General features: G+C 31.3%; 1 protein-coding gene across 2 annotated transcripts in view; it reads right to left on the minus strand.

Annotated features, from left to right (window-relative positions):
• Positions 1–16,532, minus strand: part of LOC132705608 (nephrin-like) — a 635,291-nt gene extending 618,759 nt beyond the window's left edge. For both annotated transcript variants that reach the window (XM_060676301.1, XM_060676311.1), the window contains exon 1: positions 16,193–16,532. In XM_060676301.1, coding sequence (XP_060532284.1) covers positions 16,193–16,262 — 70 coding nt within the window. In that variant the 5' untranslated portion in view covers positions 16,263–16,532. The remainder of the gene's footprint in view (positions 1–16,192) is intronic.
• Between the last annotated feature and the right edge of the window lie 4,183 nt (positions 16,533–20,715).

The following is a 20,715-nucleotide window of genomic DNA, read 5'->3' on the forward strand; positions in this document are numbered from 1 at the left end:
AATTTTAAATAAATGTCCGATGAGGTGATTGAACGGGGGCAGAAGTAGTTTACTTCAGATTCAATTAAAACTTAACGACCAAAAGGAAAACTTGTTTTGATCCAATATTAAGCACAAGCGCAAGTTTTGGGGCACTTTGCTATCGAAAATTATCAATAAAAGAACAATTTATGGCATAAAATACCATTTCTGAAAAGAACGTTTAGAAAAAGTGTAATTTGTGTGAGCAATAATGTAAAATAATGTTCATGAAGCCCAAAATTAGTGACATTAAAAGAGAAACGTAGAAATTGGAAAAGTGTTCAAAATTAAGCATTGTTTCGTAATTACGAGAATAATCGATGGTCATTAAAGGCTTTACAAAGCAACTTAAATAACTCAATAATAACTTAAACGTCACACGTTGAATATAAATGATTTAATACATATTTCGCTCTAACCAAAACGCGAAGCTAGTTGTTAAATATTTAACACCGCCAAGAGATCTAAGCTAAATTCTATAATATTATTTACAAAGCCCTAACAATGAACCTCTAACGTCTTCCACTATGCGCCATTGCGCCGAGGCAGCAAACGTTTCTGCCGATTACAGTATTTATTTGACTCCAAAAATACGTCGCGTAACGTTAAGAGGATTTAAAATTCGAAATAAGGCGGCGAAAACGTTTCCAAGAAAGTTGCAAAGAGATTAGTGTTGCTCCTTGCGTCTCATGTTTTCGATTATCGGTTTTTGAACAGCGCAACTGGTACTCCTAAAATTTTTGAAAACTTATCAAAATCAGCATTAAAATAACAAATTTTTCAAAATAAAATTTCCCCAAAATTTAAATTTCAGCAAATGTGATCAAAAATCATATAGTGTTCCTCCTTGAAAGTGTATCAAATTAATAAGTTTTAAACCGAAAACCTTCATAATCCACATATAGAACAACAAATAACTAAAAATAATTATAGAGTATTTGAAATTTTGATTTTGAACGATATGATCAAAAATTTTGAGATTAAAGTATTGAAGGGTCCTGATTAATTCTGGATGTACATTTTGGAAATTTGGAGATCACAAGAAGTAGTAGCCTTTTTAAAAATTGCAAAATAAAATTACCAAAGTAAATTAGTAAAAGTAAATCGAAATATAGAATCAGAATTAAAATATAAATATTCTTATTTACTGTATGTGTCTAAGATAGACCATAGAAACAGCGAGACATACAAATTTAGGGAGAAAAGATGTGTGATCGAAAATGCACCAGAAGTTGATCAGGTAATTTGAATTTCAAATTTTTGATTTTTTCACCTAAAGTTAGGAGTGTTCAATGTTTTATAGTATTTTATTATAAAAGTGCATGCCCAACAATAACTAAGATTAACACTTCAAGCGTAATGTGAATGAAATGGAAGAAAATTTCCCGATTTCAAATTAATATTAATATAAACTTAAGTTATTATTTGTAAGTACATATTAAAAAAAATTACATGGTGGTGGCAAGTTTTTATTTATTTATCCTTTGAAAATCGTTTTTAATGATGGACTAAATTTCGTGTTAATTCTTTAAATTAAAATTGAGAAAGAAAATTTGGAGCCGTATATTTTAAAAAATTCATAAAAATATATAAAATTTTTAATAAGCAACAACATAATATATCATATTAGTTCTTTACAATTTAATTTACGTGCAACCCAAAATAAAAGTCAAACCAAGAAACCAAATAGAATCTTTCTTCACAAGTAATTAAGTTTTCCAAAACAGGTGTTTTCAACTCAGGTGTTCTCTTATGAGTCACTCGCACTATTGCATCTCCATCAACAGAATCAATAAAATGTATATAAGAAAACTATATAGCAGAAAACTTAAATTATAAGAAAAAAAAATTAACACTAGTACTATTGAATTTAAAAATATTTAGAGTTGTCTTTTTAAAACCTCTAGTAAAACCCACGAAACTTATAGCGGGTATAAATTTCCACCACAACTTAATAAACATATCAAACTATTAACTCGCCTACTCTTTATTCATTAATTCGGCTCTGTTGGACCGCGCTGTAATGGCTACTTGCTAACTAGAAAATTAAACAGAAGTTGTAAATGTTTGCCTAAATTATTGCATAGATGTAGAAATTTTTGATAATATTTGCAGAACATTTTGCCGATAAATTTAAATAATTGCACTTTACGCAAATTGCAATATATGCCTCTGGTTTCGAACATACAATGATTATATATTAATAATTAATTATTGATTTATTCAAACTCATTCATCTTTATTCCTTCAACGTCGTTCTTGCTTTTTATATCATACTACGAGGTAAAGATTTGTTTAAGTGGACTCTGGTCAACCAATTCCTTTCTAAATGAAAAACAAATTTGCGATTCCCCTAAGACGGTACACCGCGAGATAAAGTTCATTTCAGAAATTTATTTGATGTAATTTGTGTGACAAAAATTAAACTCTTAAGCATAAAACATGTTCATTCATTCGTTGCCTCATAAACTGCTTCATTGTGCATAAAAGCGAAATTTTTAATATATTCCTAAAATGGTACATGGGTACTTTTCTATACAAAAGTTAAAAACTACATTTGTATTAAAGTAAAAAGTATATTAATTAATATACATAATATCTAAAACTTTATAACCAATCTACCTAATTCTGTTCTATACACTCTATTTTTAATATAGGTGCTTTTTGTGAACCATTAGTTTCTTCAAAGGTAGTAAAAATAGGCTTGTTATATTGGATAAATATAATATGATACAATACACAATACAATATATGACACTCCACAAAAAGCGGTAACTAAAAAATTAAATTGAAACTACAATTAAAGTATGTCTTCGCAATCAGTTGAATTGATCTCTTACACATTTTTAAAACTAGAAATCGAGGACAGACAACGTAACATTTTATTCAGTAAGTGTAGAGGTTGAAAATTTATGGTTATGATGATCTGACATTGTGCTAAGCACTTTGGTTTGGTAATTAGATTTATTATTGTTAATTACCTTATAAAAGAACATTCTTCAGAGATATACCATGCGATCATAAACGATTAATTCGAACTGAGGAGGCTTTTACTTGATGAAAATCCATTTATCAACATAAATAAGAACTAAATGTTCACATTTTCACTAAATTATGTATTTTGACATGACAATTGTTTCGACAATACCGTGTCTTTATCATTTGATAAAGACACGGTGTTGCCTAAACAATTGTCATGTCAAAATATATAATTTCGTGAAAATCTGAACTTTTAGTTCTTATTTATTTTGAACGATTCATTTAAGCGGACCCGGAATGGGGTTATCTATTGGGCCATACAAACAAAAAAAACACATGTATTTTGGAGACGCTATAATTTTAACTTATTAAATTGAAGCCAATAGTGGATAATAGACTACTAAACAATAATCAGTATGCGGACATACCAGTGATCTAGTCAGGTGTAAAATTAAGTTCTTCAGGAAGTGTATGCATATATTGATACAAAGATTTTAGTTTATAACAATTTGCTTCTATTATATGATTATATGATATGGTTATTCGTTATATGGTTGTTATTTAAAAGAGCAATTCCGAATTGAATAATATTAAAACAGATTTGCTCCGTAATGGTTATATTGAGAAATCTTTCAAGTAGTTTTAAAACTCAATAATGCCTTCATCTGAAAAAACCACACACACCCTCTCCCTCTCTCCCTCAAAAAGGATGCCGTATGTAAAAGTTACATCTGAAACCATAAAACGAATAGCGAAACATCAAGCCAGGAGCGACTTTAAGAAGTGTCTTGACAGAAACTAGAAAAAATTGAACCAAATGTGTCCAAGTACCGTGTGAAAGCCGTCAGTCCTATATTCGTAGAAAGACAAAACGTGCTCTAAGTGTACTACTTGAAGAGCACAAAACATATGAGGAAGAGCAAAACATTGAGCTCTCGACGAGCAGACCATGTGTGATTTAAACAACACAACATAAACCTCGGGAAAAAGCGCAAATTTATGGAAGCCGTCTTTGTAGCAAATGGTAACAATGTTTTTAGCAACCCAAAAGTAAAAAAAAGGCAATCAGTGCTGCCGTCCTTCAAGTTAACAATTTCATGGTCGACACCGCCCAAATATGTTACGGATGAACAGCTTAAATGTAGGGTTCATTGTCATTTTTATGTCATAATTTTATTGTATACACACAGTAAGAAACGTAATGCGGAATAATACACGAAAACTGATACGGTTTGCGTATATTTGACACCAAGGATTTTGGTAGTTTTTGGCACAATTAGCATGTGTAATGTAACAAAGTAGTATTTTATATATACACATAGCAGTGTGATCCATTGTTAAAGCAACTTGTTTAAATACATTTATTTGTGTACAATTGTCCCAAGACAGTGATAAATAGAGTACACCAAATCGTGTCAATGTAAAGGGGTATTGACACAGTCCTTTTTTATCCTTTAGTGCTGAAAACATGTGAAATGTGAATGTAAACAAGTGAAAATGTTATGTTGCTCGAAACAAAAAAATCGCACATACAGAGTGTTATGAATTTATTATTTATTTCTAATTATTATTATTATGTGAACGTAATTACTTTTTTATTACTTTGTTTTTTTCTGGAACAGTGTGATAAGAAGAATTAAGAGATAATACTTACATCCAAACAAGATATTAAGTATGTGAATTATATATTTTTTTATACTTCTTTATATTAAATATATACGTAACACAAAAACTTTTATAGTACAACAGTACGTATCTAAACAACTAAAATAACTTTTCGTAAAATAAGTTTACATTCAAAAGCTTTTTTATATATTAGTATGTAAATATAACAAATAAAACAATGTCTTTTAAAAACAACGCAAATGTATTGTACCCATATATCTAGCATCTACTTTTAATAATGGTTAAAAAAATGTAGAAAGATTGGGACCAAGCGAGGTAAGTTTAGACCTGCCATACACAATTACTTGTAGAATCGTTTGGCATGCCGTATACATTTTTGTTGTAGAATTATTGCGCAAAATGTTTTACCAAATGTATGGAATAATGGTATACAATTTTTGCACCACTTTTTGCAAACTTGTCGTGTAACATTACAAGGGATTTTTTTACTATGACAAATGAACAGAAATTTCATAACATAAATTTCTCAATCAGATTTTCCAATTCTAAATATTTTTTTGTATGTATGCAACAGTTTCTTTTTTTTGTCAGCTATTGCTGTGTAGGGCTATTTCTTTTTACGCTTCTCCAAACTATAAAGCCGAGAACAATGTATGGATCGTAAAATGTTTCCTAAAAAATTACCCTTGTCACAAAGTGAAAACCGTTTCGACAAAAAATTCGATACGTATTTAAACACAGAATTTAATAGTCTAAATCCATATAATTCAGACAGGACGGGTCTAGTTTCCCGGATTTTTTAATTTTTATTTGAAAATTAACAAACCTCAATGAAAGCCAACTAAATCTTACCAAAAGTTAGAAAAATTAAGCAAAACTATAGAAAACTGTTAAATACGGACTTGCAAAACGTTGAGAAATCTTCCCGAAGATCGGCTCCCACAGACTCAGCAGACCTTGCGAATCCTGTCAGAACCTGTCTTCTATCGCACGCCAAATATAAATACAGGATTTCAAAAGTGCATTCAAGCTTTTGTGAAGGACTCTTCATCTACTTAAGTTCATTTACAGTAACACCCGTGTGACGCTATTTAATTTGTTATTCGTAAATCATTGTTGGCCTATTTTGTGAAAGTAAATAAAAAAGCGTTTTTAAAAAAATGGTTTTAGTCAAAAAACTAATAACATGTGTCTACTTACCTTTATTGACTAAAATTTCGTATCACTACTAAATGTTGCGCATATTCACAAAATTTCAATTTACATGCAATTATATCACTTTTATTACTCATATTTAAGATTAAGTTCGTAGTACCGTGTAAATTTGTACATTTTTGGGGTAGTATTTTGATCACGTTGTAAAGAATACCCATCTAATAATACGGAATCAACGAACTAACGAAATGACAGGTTAGAAGGTCAAATTAATTTTGGTTAAGAAGACGGCATTTTACGATAATGGTGTACAATTTTGACACACCACACCTTCACCACTTGGTCGCGTAACGTTAAAGGGGATTTTTTTACTCTGCAGAGGTAATACGTGTAAAGTATTATGGTCAAGCAAGAAAAACTATTCATTGAAAGTGTCGAGTTTCATTCAAAACTTTGAGTAATACAGTAGACATCGTTTTGCGCTAACTACACAAACGGCCAAATGAATCTCTCGAAAAGAATATCAGACAATCGATCCAACGTAATATTATAGCAATGCTGATTAACTTACGTTTTAAAGCTTAAATACACACACTGCCGCCTATCGACTCAAACCACCCAGCAAAACTCTCCTTCCGAAACTAATCGGAATAAAATCTTTTCGCAGTAAATCCATTTTTCTTTTATCCTGTTCCCGTAGGGAAATGGATTGCCTTAAGTAGTTTAAAATTGAATAAATATCAGAACCTATAAATTCTCGCCGATTTGACGACTTACGATTTATATGCAAGTTTGGATTTAGAGATTTATGTTAGTTTTAAAGCAGTTATGGTCTTTTGTGTCATATCGAGTGACGTGTGGTTATGGAAATACAAAAAGAAAACGGAAGTATTTCGTTGACGTAAGTGATTGTTATTGTCGAATAAAGGACGAAGTGGATGTAACATTTACAGTTGTTAGGAACTTCTTAAGATTGCCAGGAAATTCTGAGAAATTGGAAAAACTGAAGCATTTTTCAAAGTTGTAAAAATTTTAATTATGGCCGACGAAATTATTCATTTTTTGGTGACGTCCTTTGTAATTCGATTAGGATTGTGAGGGAACGGACTCAAGCGATACTCAATATATTAAACATTTATGTTTTTTTCGCATATTACAAAGTCTAATAATTTAAAATACGGATTTATTTTCGCAAGTTTGAAAAAAGACGACACTAGTTGGTCGCCGAAGTGTTTCTATTTAGTGACTTTTAGTTTGCGAATTGGTCCGCAATCTTTTTTAATTTAACACAAGAAATGCACGACACTGCATTAAGAGATTAGTTGCTCAAGTGTAACACAAACTGGCAGAAACAACTCGCTATTTATTTGCAAGAACATGTTTTTGAAAAATTTGAGGAAATATTTCTCTTTCCACTATTGGTAGTGTGAGTCCCCAACTCATATGGCATATCAACCGCTGATAACTCTTCTCTGTTCATTTTGTTTATTTTTCGTATTTTTTTCAAGCTTTGCTCTTTTTCTTCTTTCTCACTCAGCTAAAGTTTATTTTCAATCAATATAAAATACCAAATTGACTTCACAACAACATAGTGGCTGGCTTCAAATGTACCTGGAGGATATAATAGCAGATTGCATTGATGTCATTGTCGGTATTATCAAGCATTCTATACCATAAAAACAGAAAACGAGTACTGTAATGAGAGAATTCGATACGGTCTTCTCAGATGAAATTGAACATATTTAAGAAAATATAGATTGTAGTGAAATGGTATAAAACTGTTAAACCTTACACATATTCTAGGCAAAGAGAGTCAGGGTTAGTCAGTTATTTTTTAAATATATCATAAGTCATAATTGAACAAAAAGCGTGTTAGATTGGTTTGTTGGTCCGTTGATTGCTTAAATGTCCATGTATGTAGCCCGATCTGACATCATCTGCTGATGACTCGCCGTTTTCCATTTTATATTCGTTGTTTATTCTTTGTCATCATCATCAAGGTACAAACTTCTATTAAAAATGAAGCACGATATAGGGAATGAGGATGGCTCGGTTGGCAAGGCGTTAGACCTGCCAACTCGATTTGCCGGTGGTTGTTTAAAACCTGGTTGTGAGCTAACCAAGTTGCCTTATAAAGCAGTAACCAAATAAAGCGCAATTTAAACAAAAACCAATATATATTTCAAATAAAACATCCTATTGGTAACATTTAGTATCAATCGCTTCTAATATTCAGCTTGGCTCTTCATATGTGCCTCTGATGCGCATTGATTTTACCGAAAAAATTATCAAAAACCTTTGTTTTTTGTATTTCGCTTGGGGCAAATTGATGCGAACGCCTAGTGGAGTCTGAATTAACAATCGCCCCATATAACGACCCTCGATATAAACAGCGGATTGTCCTAACGTGGAAGTGCGTCAGCAATTGACATCGACGAATCATTCTCAAGCGGCGGCCATATTACAAAACAATTATGTGAACAATCAAAAGCCCATTAGATGACCTCGGTGTACTCTCTCCCTCTAGTAAATCATTTGAGCCCCGCGACCAATTGCACTTCCCGTAATAAATCATTGACATCTACACTCGACCATGTCGACCTCCGTTACGGAAGAGCGCAAATGTGTGCCATTCCGTATTAAAGAGCAAAAATATATCCAGAAATACTGCAAAAGTATGGCACCGTATAGGGTCGATGTAAATTTTTGGGGTGGTTTTTATTACCGCGGACAAAGTTGAAATCACTCCCAAGTCTAACATTATATTAAGATCACCGGAAGGCTAGTTGGGATATAAAGTAAAATGTTTTGTTGCCATTTCTTTTTGTATGCGCAAGCAGTTTTTCGTTTTGTAGCTGCTTTATGATTTTCATGTACGTCCACTTTGATTTTGTTACATAAAAAATGTCACGTACCACTAATCAAAGATGTGTCGTTTTACTTAATTTGAAGATATGTTGATAATTAAAGATGGCAGTCACAAGGGATAAATCGCAAATGAAATCTGCTGTATGGTATACCTCAAAGTACATCGTCTTGACAGCAATTAACGAAAAGCCCTGAACCTGATCTTCAGGAAAGGACTTCTAAGGTATTTAAACGATATAATCATTAAATATTATATTAGGTTTATTTAAGTATAATAAAATCACATTAGTACTAATACCAACTAATACCAACTAATACCAATTCTACCAGAGTTGTTATTCAGATTTTTTGTAACTGGATTCAAAATAACAAATATTCTTGAGTTTCAGCAGTACAAGCAGCCTGAGTTCTGGTTATGCTTTTTCCTTTTTTGAAGGTGGTTTTGTCTGGTACTTTGGACTGGAATCAACCCATCCGTGTTTAGCATTAATTGTGATACTTTTCATCAACCCATATTAAAAAAGATTGAAATTCCTAACTAAATTTGCTAACGATGCTCTTTTCTATTGCAAAATTTACTTAATTAAAGTTATAAAATAGAAAATATTTAAATTTTACTTACTATTTACTTTACACTAAATAAACATATATATTTTTTGATGTAGAGATATATACCGGTTACGTTTAAAAAAAGTTGTTTTTATGTGGATCAATAACGGTGTCTGGAAGTATATTTTAGAAAAGAGGTCAGAAAATTTGTTGATGGGGATATTCAAAATAACAAAAAAAAATGACTATTGTTTTTGCTCTTTACTGTTCAGAAGTTGCATAGCGAAATGCGCCACTTAATACGTTTTCTTATTTTCATCGATTGTTTTTGTTGTTGTCTTTTGTCGAAATATCTCTCGTATTCGTCAAAGACAAAATTCCGTTTGAGATAAGAGGTGTTTTCACCATTCCATATATATCCATATATATATAAAAATATCAACCAGACTCAAAGAACATAAAAGAGCCTTAAGATTATGACAAATAAACTCATCAGCAGTTGCCGAACACAATCATAAAATCGGACATCAAATTTTGTTGTTTTATCAACAAACTACGCACGAGGAATCCACAGAATTTGTAAATAGTATTACAGTATTAAAAGAAAGTCTTTTTCGCAATATTATCTTGGACACATTTTGAACAACTTATCAGGTAATAGTACTTTCATAATTCTTTTTAGAACCACTTAATATTTAATATTAATTAATTTAATAATGTACCGTTTAATTATTATATTGTTATACCCAGTGTCCAAGTAACGACAACGAGGTACAGGATAAGGGAAATGGACGTTCCAAGAAACTAAAAAAAATACAATAATTAATAAAATTTATTGGCCTTCAATAATAATTTATTGGAAACGGCTTAGCATGTCAAAGAGTTCAAATGACCGCTACACGGTTATTTGGTGCCCTTCGAAGGTATTGTAAAACCAAGAATATACATACATAATATAATTGTATTTTAATTTCAAAAATAATTTGGCAACCAAAAAAATAAATTAGCGTTTTATTTGGTAAATTAGGGATAATTGGATATTAATAACAACACGTGCAATGGAAATTCTTACCAAAATCCAACTATTTTATCGCCTTCTTTTATTCTTTCTTTTATTTATATTTTAGGTTATTTGCCATTTACCATTTACCAACTTCATCTGGCGGCAAGGTAAGCAACCTCGATCGTGTCCTTCATGGCACGATTGATAGAAAAGGAAAATACCCTTTTAACGATCCAAAGTTTATTAAAATGGGTTAAGTCTTTTTGGAGATATGACAGCTCACACCATTTTCTTTGGTGAGATAAAACAACGATCACTAAACATCAAAACTTTGAATTTGTCTCGTCTTTAAAATAGTACTCACTTTAACTATAGTTAATATTAGAATTTTGTATAGAAACCGAGTGTTGAAAATCCAGGATAACAATTACGTTCCCTGGTGGATATTTCAGAAACCCGAAAATAATATTCAGTATTTTCTCTGGGCAGATTTAATTAATCTTTTTTTCCGAATCTGGACAACTGGGACAACTAGTAAACACAGGATGTGTGTAATTTCGTGGAAAACTAACGACACTCTTATTTTAAATAGAACGCCCTACATATTGTGAAATTTTAGAAATCCTCAAGAACTTCTAAATATATTTCGTGTTTAATATCCTATACCCTAAGTACTGTTTCTAACATATTTTGAATTTTTTATAATAAATATTATTTATATTATTATTATTATTATTTATTTACAAAAGTACATATTACAAAACAATATTTCTAATACCGAAATAATGCTTGTCGTGACTTTCAACAAATAAACAATCAGGTCACCCTAGTTCCACCAAGACCGTAGCGGCGCGTAGGTGGGCTCTCACATAAATTTGAACATAATATAGGACCTTTAAACCAAAATAAATATCAATAAACAGAAAACAATCAACAATATTACTAAATACCGGTGCTAAAACTCAGTAATATAATTATTTTCTTGTACCCAGCTAAAATATGATAATCAATGCCTTCTTCGCTATATCTAAATATAAAACACAGATGTACACATAACTAAATATTTAATTGAAATAATGGAAATAAATAAAACTTTTTTGTAGTAGTTTTTAAAGGTTAAGGTTTAAGCTGTATTTTTAAAAAGTACTTCTGCAAAATTTCAACCTTTTTAAAATATCATCGAAAATGCCATACTCGAGTCTAGATTGTACAAGAGTATAATAGATTGTCCTTAGCGTTTTTCGCTAAAAAAGTTTGTTAAATATTTAAATTTATAAAGGATGCTGCTTAAGTTTTTTAGAACATTATTGATGTGGTGGACCCACCTCAGATGCTCATCGATCTACACCCCGAAATATTTGATTTTATCTGTCGATCTGATGTCTGCCTTTTCCGTGTTATCAACGTCAAGTGTTTTAAAATTTGGTTCTGTTTTGCTGCTTCAACTAAATGTGACAATTATATCTTTTTATGTTTCTTCGGTAATTAATTTAAGCTCTTTCTAATCCAATCATCTACGGTATCACCTAGCAAAACCTAGGACATATCCAGACTGGGGTCAAAACTGTCCTTTATGGGAATGCCAGCTGTAACACATTCTGCTCTACTTAGTTCATCTTCAATCAAGACGTGTTGCTTTCTCTCAGTTAGGTAACTTTTAAAAAGATCGGGAGGTATGTTTTTCACTCCTACGTCCTCCAGAGCTTGAAAAATCGGTGCGTGGCTAACGGTGTCAAAGGCATTTGCAAGATCTAAGAAAATACATAAAGAGGGTTTACTTTTATCCAGACATTTTGACATTGTGCGCTTGTATTTTTTCGAAAACCCTATTGTCTCTCAAAAATTATTTCATTTTTTAAAGAAATCTGTTAGTTTTAGTTTCAAGATTTTTTCAGAAACTTTAGGAAAATTGGCCTGTAATTTGACATCTCATGAGTCACAACAAAGAGTTTAAAGTGAGATGGACAAATACCAATCAAAAAGCTGTTTAATTATTTTGTTGGTATATGTCTTGTAGGTTTAGGAGTTTTTGGTTTTCTAATTTTTCCTGCTAATTCTTTCAATGTACTTGAAAATAAATTGTTAAATTCATTTGCTATTTTCCTTTTGTCAGTGATCGGTGCATGCATCATTTGCTTTATTTAGTTGAATACTGGGGATGTGTGCATTTGGTTTGCTACCTATAGATTTAATAACTTTCCAAAGGTTTTTTTCGGCAGATCGCATGTCGTTCTACTTGCTTTTATAATAATTAGCTTTGGCGTCTTTATTCATTTATTAAGAATGCTTCGATAATTTATGAATCTGTTTTTAGCTCAATTTTTTTATATAGGTTATTTGTTTCCTTTACATATTTAATTAAACCGTTTGTTATCCATGTTTATTTTTTTACTTCGTTTCTAAATACAATGTAATAAGAACAGTCCGCAATTTTATCCCTATAAAATAATTGTTTGTTTGTTTTTTTATTTAAATAAGTTTTTTTTTAATTTATTGGTTATTATTATACTACTTCACTCACAGGGTATATGTACTGTTATTCTATAATGGTCTGTAATAGAAATTTACAAAAAATTGCTGCTCTTAATCAATATGAGGTCTAAACATGTTCCAGATCATGGTCTCGTTACTTTGTTGATAGGAGAAATAAAGTTTAATTCTGATAAAATATTAGTGTCTGTTCTCTTTAACAAATCAATATTAAGCTCTCCAACAACGAAATGGTATTGAGTTGCGTTTTTTATTCCTTTTAAATATGAAGTTCTCGACAAAATTGTCTTCATCAATCGATGGGGATTTATACAGTGCAGTTATTAATATTGGTTTAGCGTTTTGATTGTGTTCTATTATTTGTATTACTATGCATTGTTCAGTCTTGATAATCCTTTAGAGATAGCTAAGACTCTGTTTTATGTATATTATAGTGCCATTGTTTATATTAATATCGCACTCACTATAAACAGCGCAATAACTATCCAAACAAAAGAGCGATGAAAAATTGTATACTCTTGTGTCATACTCAGACACATTTGACAGGTCACAGGTTTCCATCGGTTTAAATTCTTACTCAAATTATAAGGATTTATACTATACAAGTAGATACATTTCAATTACAAGATAAAAAAATTGGAAAGGACAATAATACGTAATTAATAATGTTCTTCACTAGTTTATATAGACAATCGAAAATAAGTTTTCGTAGCTAGAGGTAGTCCCCCGGTGCGTTCATTATTGTAATTTCTATTTTTTATGGCGTTAGGTCTTGTTTTTATGTAATTCTCTTCGGTAATTTCAAATGGCGGTCTAGTTGTAGAAGTTGCTGGTTCCGAGTTAGCTGGTAGTTTTTCAAAAATATTTTCCAGGTCTTCAATAGTATATGTTTTACCGTTAACCAAATGTTTATTTTTTCCTATTTTAGCAGAATAGTTTGGCTCTCTTGCTTTTTTTAGACGAATCAGCAAGATTTTTTTTACTGTTTTAGTTCAGGGATAAAGTCGCTTGAGATGGAGTATCCTGCATTTTTTTAGTTTTTTGGCACTCAAAAACAGTTCCTCCTTTATTGTGGTACGTACGACTTTCACCAAGATGGGCCTGGGACGATTTGATTTACTTGTTGTGCCAATCCTATAGGTAGCTTTTCAAAGAAACTTCCACAGGCCACTGTAATAATTTTTATAAAACGTCTGGATTCCTCCTGTGTCGGTTTTTATAGATTCAAACTAGCTGACGTTTCGCCAATCATCCTGTTGGCTTCTTCAGAGCTTGACAGAGACTGGCTCGTATTTTATTCTGTACCTGCTTTTGTATTGTTTGAGAGGGGGCGAAGCAAAATGAGGGGCGTAAACATCGTCTCGGATGACTGATTTCCATATTGGTGACAGGTAGAGACATGAGTAGCGGTTAAGATTGTTTTTTTTTTAACCGGGACTGAGGTCTGTACCTGCCACAAATATCGGAATCAGTCATCCGAGACGGTAGTCATGGTGGCATTTATCTCCGCCTCCCTTAAGCAATACTAAACCAGGTATAGAGTAAAATGCGAGCTAGTTTCAGTGAAGCTCTGAAGAAGCTAACAGGATGATTGGCGAAACTTTAGCTAGTTTGAATCAGCAAAAACCGACGCAGAAGGAATTTTGAAGTTTTATAAAAAGAATCCTATAGGTGTCACTAATATTATTTTCAGTTACTTCAACTTCCAATTGTTTTTAATCGTATTCATATGCACCAAAGTTTAAAATTTTTGAACTTACAGTCTTTGTTGAGGATCAATGTAATTTTGGCGGACTATAATTATACGGAGTACACAAAACTGAGTATTAGTCGTTCAAAGACTTACCTACCGTCGACAAATTTTATATCAAAACTGATGTTTGCCAGTCTAAATGTATCTATTTTCCCCATTGAAAGGCTATGTTATATATTTCGGGTTGATTTCCTTGTAGAAGTATGTTTTTTATACTAAAAATATGATTGCAGAGTGAACAAAAACTAACATTAAAATATTAAATGAAAGGATAGTAAAAATGACTTTCTTCAAATAGAAATAGAAAATGTATAAAATTTTCTATTTCAAACAGCTGTAGAATTCGAAATGTTAACAATTAAATGTTTTTCTATTTTAAAAATGCTATACGGATATGTATTTACCAAGAAGATGGCAGCGAAACATGGCAGAAAAAGAAAACAATCGAACGTTACAGAAGCGGCACCTACTATTTATTGTCATTTGACAATTTTCAATAAATCTTGCTAATTGTTTAACTTCTTAGAATGGGAAAAAATTTATCAAAAATATTCTGACATTTGCTGGAAATATTCAAATGGGAAAAAACCTAGAAGAAACAGTATTAAACTCTCAGTTAAACGAATGACAAAAACAAAAATTTAAAAATTACGGTATGTTTAAGGGTTACAAGGAATTAATAGAACCGCATATAAAAATTAAATATTTTTATATATTTTTTTTAAATAAAAAACTTTTTCTTTTTCATTTGTTTTATTTATTAATAGCGTTGTCTCCATTGGTTAGTTCTTTTTTTAGCAAACGTTTTATGGATATGAGACAATTTTTTGTGTAAAATAAGCAATAACCATAAAGTACTACTAAATTAGGTGGCATAAAACTGTCAAACATTGATTTACCAACTCACAGCAAGCCAAAATAGTGACAATTCTGTTGTGGTCGGTTGTTTTCTTTTTTTCGCCCTCATCGCATTTTGACCATGGAAAAACGTTTTATTGCTTATGCAAAGTCGCAATATATGCTTATATAAACCCTAAATATATAACAAAGGTTTTCAGTCCAAGAAATGAGTATTTTTAGACCTACAAACATCACAAAAAATTAAAAGATGTCACTAAATATATGACATATGTGTAAACAACTGTTTTTTTAAAGTTGTTAGTTGTCCACGAAAATACAAACATTCTGTATGCGTAATAATATAACAATATAAAAATATAAGTGTATCCAAACAACTTTATCAACGCAATTGATTATTAAGTATCGACTATTGGCTCATCCTTTACAATTTTAAAAGAAGTAATAAATATAACATTTTGTTGGACTCAAAAAAAGTTTACTACCTACATAAATTTTTTATGTGTTAATTATGTATACGATACCCGTACGCTCCTGTTTAATTTACAATAACAGCTTTGGGAAAGCAAAGAATGAAATGAATTATTTAGCACACCAAAATGAATGCGCCTAAAAAGAATTAAATAAAAACTGATAAAGCAGAGATGTCTTCCGAACTTCGGAGCTTTCCGACGCAATACTTTTAGTCCGCTCGTGACAGCGAGTAACAAAGCCCTGTCTTAATCGAGAAAAGTTTCAAGACAACTTGTCGGATTCTAATGATAAAATTACATAGTGAAAGATGTCAAATAATGGAGACACGTAACTTCAACAATGAATTCATTTGTCGCATCAGATTCTTTTTAATTTTTCTCAAATGTAACTGCAAAATACCATACGGTACAATATACCTTCTTTTCCAGCATCCACAACGGCGTGCATCAACGCAAATATAGTAAAACATAAGCATCCGCAACCCATTGTCAATTTATTCTATCCAAAATATATACACCTCAACACCTCATCACTTCCGAACCAAATTCTAAACAACGCGACGCGAGATTTTGAGGGTTTTCCGCTGATATTTTATCTTAGATTTAGATTAGTCACACCCGAAGATGAGAGACCACACCGCCGAAGAAATGCGAAGATATTCGCACCGAATCTTCACAGGCGTTACAACTGGCGCAGATCGTGCAGATTTCGCCGTAACTTTCGCGGAAAATCGATTCACACCGCACGAGAGTTGATTACGCGACCATAGCGCCCTTACAACTGACTGGAGTTTCGCCCCAGAAGCGGTGGGGGTGCATTTGCGCATGTTTTCAGGGTTTGCTCCATACCTGTAGGACAATAGGATTTATATAAAACATAATGTATGATAGTGAGTTTTTGTTTCTTTATTTTGATTTTGTTTTCAGCCATTGCGCCTTTTGATATTACGGTTTCGGAAAAAAGTTCGATTTGCTGGAGAGCGACTACTAATATAAAATGCGGTTCCGTTAAATAATTTCTGTGAATTCGATTAAGACTTAATTCATAAAAAACTCTCACATCAGAAAATTTCTTTGTTTTGCTAGAAACCGCAACCTATAACGAAATAGCCGTTCTATTCTATGGAAAAATCTGCCGGAACTGTGGAGGATCCTGTTTGTGGGCCCTTGAATATCAAAGGGACAAAACTGGACTCAACCCAAGCGTCTACGCTGGGACACCTCTTCCTCGAGATTATAGGACTGCAGCGCTCTGAGTACGGGGTCCACCACAGTATCAAGGAACGAAGAAATAGATCAATATATGCGCTTGACTAAAGCGGCCGATGGATTGGAGAACCTAATTATAAAAGTTCTGTGTATAAAAAACTGCACTAACATGGTTCTCAATAAAATGACTGCTAATATCGGAGTTTATATAAACAGTTTTTAAATAAAACCGCAAAATGCATTTTAAGCTTATATCGTTTTAATCTATTCACAACCAGTGAAATGTCTTTATAGTTATTTAAGTTTAAGTTATTACTGAGGTATCGATACTCATAGCCCTATGTGCCGAAAATATCATTTTTGTATCGATAAACGGTATTTTCAATAATTTTAGAATCTCAAGTGTTTGCGAGACAAGGAATTATATTCGCTGTATCGTGCGTTCAATTTATCTTGATAATATTTGAGTTGCCTGTAACTGTTTTGTTTTTAGATATATCAAGGAAGGCAAAAAAATAAAATGCAGGGTTTGTCGACAAGTTTTTTTCGAAGTGACATATAACAAAACACTATCAATTTTCTGACATATATGTCAACATCATATTTTTTTAAATGTATATAATATATGTGTTTAATAAAATATCTTATTCCGATTACAATGATGTAACGTGCTTTATATTTTAGTCCACTCATTTTTGACAAACCGGCAAAAATACAAAATTTTTATATACTTTCAAAGAGTGCCCCGACTGACTGCAACAACAATAATTATTTACAAATTAAAGTAGAACCAAATACTAAAAATGTTAAGACACACTAAAGTAAAAATTTGTATTCTAAATATTGCTGTTTTGTAAATAATTATTGTTGTTGCAGTCAGTCACAGCACTTTTTGAAAGTATAAAAAAGTTCCTATTTTTTAATTTTATTGAGAACCATGTTCGTACAGTTTTTTATATACAGAAGTTTTATAATTAAGTTCTCCAATCCAACGGCCGCGTCAAGCGCATGTATTGATCAATTACTTCATTCCTTGATACTGTGGCGGACCCCGTACTGCTGCAGTCCTATACTCTCCAGGAAGTAGAGTTCATAAGAACCTGGAATAGTTCTTTAGGCTCAATGAACTTATATGTCAGAAAATTAATAGTGTTTTGTTTCATACGTCACTTCGAAGAAACTTGGCTACTAACCCTATATTTTGTTTTTTTTTACCTTGATAACTCTAAAAACAAAAAAGTTACAGTCAATGAAAATGTTATCAAAATAAATTGAACGCACGGTACAAGCGGCGTAATACTGAAACACCTTCAAAAAATTAGAGTTGTTCAATAGAAGCAAATAGTGAATAGTTTCGTATCCGCTGGACACGGGAAGTTACGTAATTTTTTTGTATTTTTGTTCGCTGTCCATAGATGATTTAAATCATATATAGTACTCACAACAACCTCTATTAAAAAAATGGCCTAATAAATCTGGAATGCCTCGAATTTTAACGTCATTAGTTTTCCAATGCATAGCAAATAGAGTGCGGAATTTGGTATTTGGTAAATTGACAAACTTAAATAAAAAAAAATCTGATTATTAAAGTGAATTTATTTTGTTTAAGCAGTCGATTTTGTAGAAACTGTTATTTGGTAGTTATGGAATGTTAAAATAATTGATTTCATTTGTAAATGTATATATGTTTTAAAGAAACTTAATCAGACTACTGTAATACTTTTTATAAGACTCCTGGATTCCTCCTGCGTTGGTTTTCGTTGAGTCGAACTTTGCTAACGTTTCAGTTAAGATATAACGAAGTCAACATAATGATTGACGAAACGTTAGCTAATTCGACTCAACAAAAACCGAGGCAGAGGGAATCCAGAAGCTTTATAAAAAATATGCCTATATATGTTTGAAGTAGATGGCTACAAAATAGTTTTTGTTTACCTAATTTTCTACCCTATAAAAAATATATTAATATAAATTAGAAAAAAAGAGGAAAATAACACACAGAAAAACATCAAGGTACTTTAACAAGCGAGCTATATAAGTCATAATTTGCAGCTCGAAAAGATAGGCAGAATAAATCCATAGATCTGGCTTTATTAGATATCCAGACATTGGATCAGATTAGATATTAGAATTTAGGAATTCTCTTTCTCAACATTATTTACATAAGCTCGATAAAAAACGACCAAGGCTTGCATGTTCCAACAATGTGTAAAACTTATGCTTCTATATGCTCGTGCAGTTACATTAAATTCTGCGTGGATAATTTAGTGAATGATGTGGGAATACGCTATTTCTCTATTGAGTGGAACATTATGAAAACAAACGCCGTTTACCACGTTTACGAAAGTCGGACGGAGAATAGGGTGAAACTCCCACATAACTAGCTTCACTTAGTTTTTTTTTAAGTAGTGGATTTTATTTCATTTATTAAATCAACAGTGACAATTTTTTTTTCCTAAAAATATGAAGAAAAGACATAGCATTAAAATCTAACACCACTGTCAGATTAAACATCACATATTCACTGTATTGACTTAAATTCCTTCATATAATCAGAAAACTCTAATATAACAAATTTACTTATCGGACTTCTGACCTGCACCGAAAAAGCATTGTTAATTTTGTTGGTTATTGAGATCAAAAGACGACGTACACCTTGTTTCGTTTACTACAAATCGGTGTACCAAACATGAGTATTCTTTTCTCATCATTAACCGTAACTACTAGCATGATGAATCTAATAATTGCGGTTGAACCCTACAGCGAAAACAGAGCCATCAGCTATTCGAATTTCTCAAAAATACCGTTCTTGTCAGTGTCCGAAACAAAATGCAAAACTGGAAATTACGACATAATGAAATTCAAAGCTTGCGATTGAATCTAAACCCATAACTCTCGCGATTGATATCGACATTTCACTAAAACTCGTCCATATTCTAATTTAATAGGCCCGAAACATAGTTGGATTAGTGTTTTGTATCGCATGAAACGTGTTTTACTGAGGCAAATTCCAATTTACATTTGTTAATCTGCGCAAAATGCGGTTGTACCCTTTGTTTTGTTTGAGACTTATGGTAATTTATTTCCGATCGATCAGAATAAATAAAATTCATTGAAAAATGTGTCCCATGATTGGACGCGTGTTTTAGTCAACCCGTTAACCTACGTTTAATCGAATTTTAACTCTATTCTAAATTTCCAATTTTCTAAACAAGTGACTCATGTTATTAACATAACCATTAGCACTTGTAGGTTCCTCCCAAATAGTTACTAGTGTATACGGCGGTTCTGCCTATGCTGATATTATAAGAATTTTGGAGAAAACTATTGAGATTAAAAAGCATTTTAGGTTAATTGTTAAAGAATTACATAGAACTTATAACTATAATATGCACGTGTTGGACAAAAATATTTTATGTCTGCAAAGCGAATTAAGTAAACATGTAATAACTATATATATATATATATATATATATATATATATATATATATATATATATATATATATATATATATATATATATATATATATATATATATATATATATATATATATATATATATATATATATATATATATACTATATATATATATATATATATATATATATATATATATATATATATATATATATATATATATATATATATATATATATATATATATATATATATATATATATATATATATATATATATATATATATAATATATATATATTATATATATAT

Source organism: Cylas formicarius, unplaced genomic scaffold (genome assembly GCF_029955315.1).
Source record: "Cylas formicarius isolate icCylForm1 unplaced genomic scaffold, icCylForm1.1 PGA_scaffold_10__41_contigs__length_53128322, whole genome shotgun sequence".
NCBI classification, from domain to species: Eukaryota; Metazoa; Arthropoda; class Insecta; order Coleoptera; family Brentidae; genus Cylas; species Cylas formicarius.